The following is a 1,471-nucleotide window of genomic DNA, read 5'->3' as shown; positions in this document are numbered from 1 at the left end:
CACCTTCAAGTACCACCCTCCCGCAGACGGGATCACCCTCAAACCACTTGAAGGTGTTCCTGTCCGCAAAGGGACAAGTCTTACCTGCGAGGGACGATCTTGGCTGTTGAAAGGGACTTCTTACCATTGGAAGATGGTTCCAGCCATTGGAAGATGACCCTCACCGTTGGGAGCTATTCGCACCCGTTAGAAATGGTCCCCCGTTGTCCGCGACGATGATCTGCGACGACGATCTCCCACGATGAGAGATGTCCCTGCAAGAGAAAAGAGAATATTAACCTACATAAAAATCAATTAGAAATTAGAAAAAGCAAAGAAAAGTAAATACTAAAAAAACGTGCTATTAAAAGCTTACCTCGATTGAAACGCGTCCTGATGTCCTTGAAGTGGTCCGAGGGTTGGTGATGAACTTATGATGATGGTTAAGTTCCTCCAGAGGATGATTCTGTAAAAGGTTCTCAAATTAGTAAAAAGAAAAGAATTTACAAGGTGAAAGTAAATAAAAACAAGTATTAAGATACATAAAAAAAAAAAGAAAGCATCTAAAACAAGTTACAGTAAAAATAAAGAAAGAAAAGTAATTAAAAAAGGCATTTAAATAGAGATCAAGTAAACATTAAAAAAGGCAAAGAAAATAGATACTTAAAAAACCAATAATTTTTAAACTTACCTCGATTGAAACGCGTCCTGATGTCCTTGTAGTGGGGTCCAAGGGTTGATGATGAATTTATGATGATGGTTTATGTTCCTCCAGTGGATGATTCTGTAAAAGGTTCTCAAATTAGTAAAAGCAAAAGAATTTACAAGGTGAAAGTAAATAAAAACAAGTATTAAGACATGAAAAAGAAAGGAAAGCATCTAAAACAAGTTACAGTAAAAATAAAGAAAGAAAAGTAATTAAAAAAGGCATTTAAATAGAGATCAAGTAAACATTAAAAAAGGCAAAGAAAATAGATACTTAAAAAACCAATAATTTTTAAACTTACCTCGATTGAAACGCGTCCTGATGTCCTTGTAGTGGGGTCCAAGGGTTGATGATGAATTTATGATGATGGTTTATGTTCCTCCAGTGGATGATTCTGTAAAAGGTTCTCAAATTAGTAAAAGCAAAAGAATTTACAAGGTGAAAGTAAATAAAAACAAGTATTAAGACATGAAAAAGAAAGGAAAGCATCTAAAACAAGTTACAGTAAAAATAAAGAAAGAAAAGTAATTAAAAAAGGCATTTAAATAGAGATCAAGTAAACATTAAAAAAGGCAAAGAAAATAGATACTTAAAAAACCAATAATTTTTAAACTTACCTCGATTGAAACGCGTCCTGATGTCCTTGTAGTGGGGTCCAAGGGTTGATGATGAATTTATGATGATGGTTTATGTTCCTCCAGTGGATGATTCTGTAAAAGGTTCTCAAATTAGTAAAAGCAAAAGAATTTACAAGGTGAAAGTAAATAAAAACAAGTATTAAGACAT

At 33.8% G+C, this 1,471-nt stretch overlaps 1 protein-coding gene across 1 annotated transcript in view; it reads right to left on the bottom strand.

Annotated features, from left to right (window-relative positions):
- Positions 1 to 17: 17 nt before the first annotated feature.
- The window catches only part of LOC112905236, a 2,774-nt gene continuing 1,320 nt past the window's right edge, over positions 18 to 1,471 (bottom strand). Inside the window, exons 2-6 of the mRNA XM_025977227.1 lie at positions 1,303 to 1,395; positions 987 to 1,079; positions 671 to 763; positions 356 to 445; positions 18 to 254 (exon numbers count right to left, since the gene is read on the bottom strand). Coding sequence (XP_025833012.1) covers positions 161 to 254; positions 356 to 445; positions 671 to 763; positions 987 to 1,079; positions 1,303 to 1,395 — 463 coding nt within the window. The 3' untranslated portion in view covers positions 18 to 160. The remainder of the gene's footprint in view (positions 255 to 355; positions 446 to 670; positions 764 to 986; positions 1,080 to 1,302; positions 1,396 to 1,471) is intronic.

Source organism: Agrilus planipennis, unplaced genomic scaffold, assembly GCF_000699045.2.
Source record: "Agrilus planipennis isolate EAB-ADULT unplaced genomic scaffold, Apla_2.0 scaffold39, whole genome shotgun sequence".
Taxonomy (NCBI): domain Eukaryota; kingdom Metazoa; phylum Arthropoda; class Insecta; order Coleoptera; family Buprestidae; genus Agrilus; species Agrilus planipennis.
Note: the sequence above shows the minus strand (reverse complement) of the source record. Positions and strands in the feature narration are given on the sequence as shown.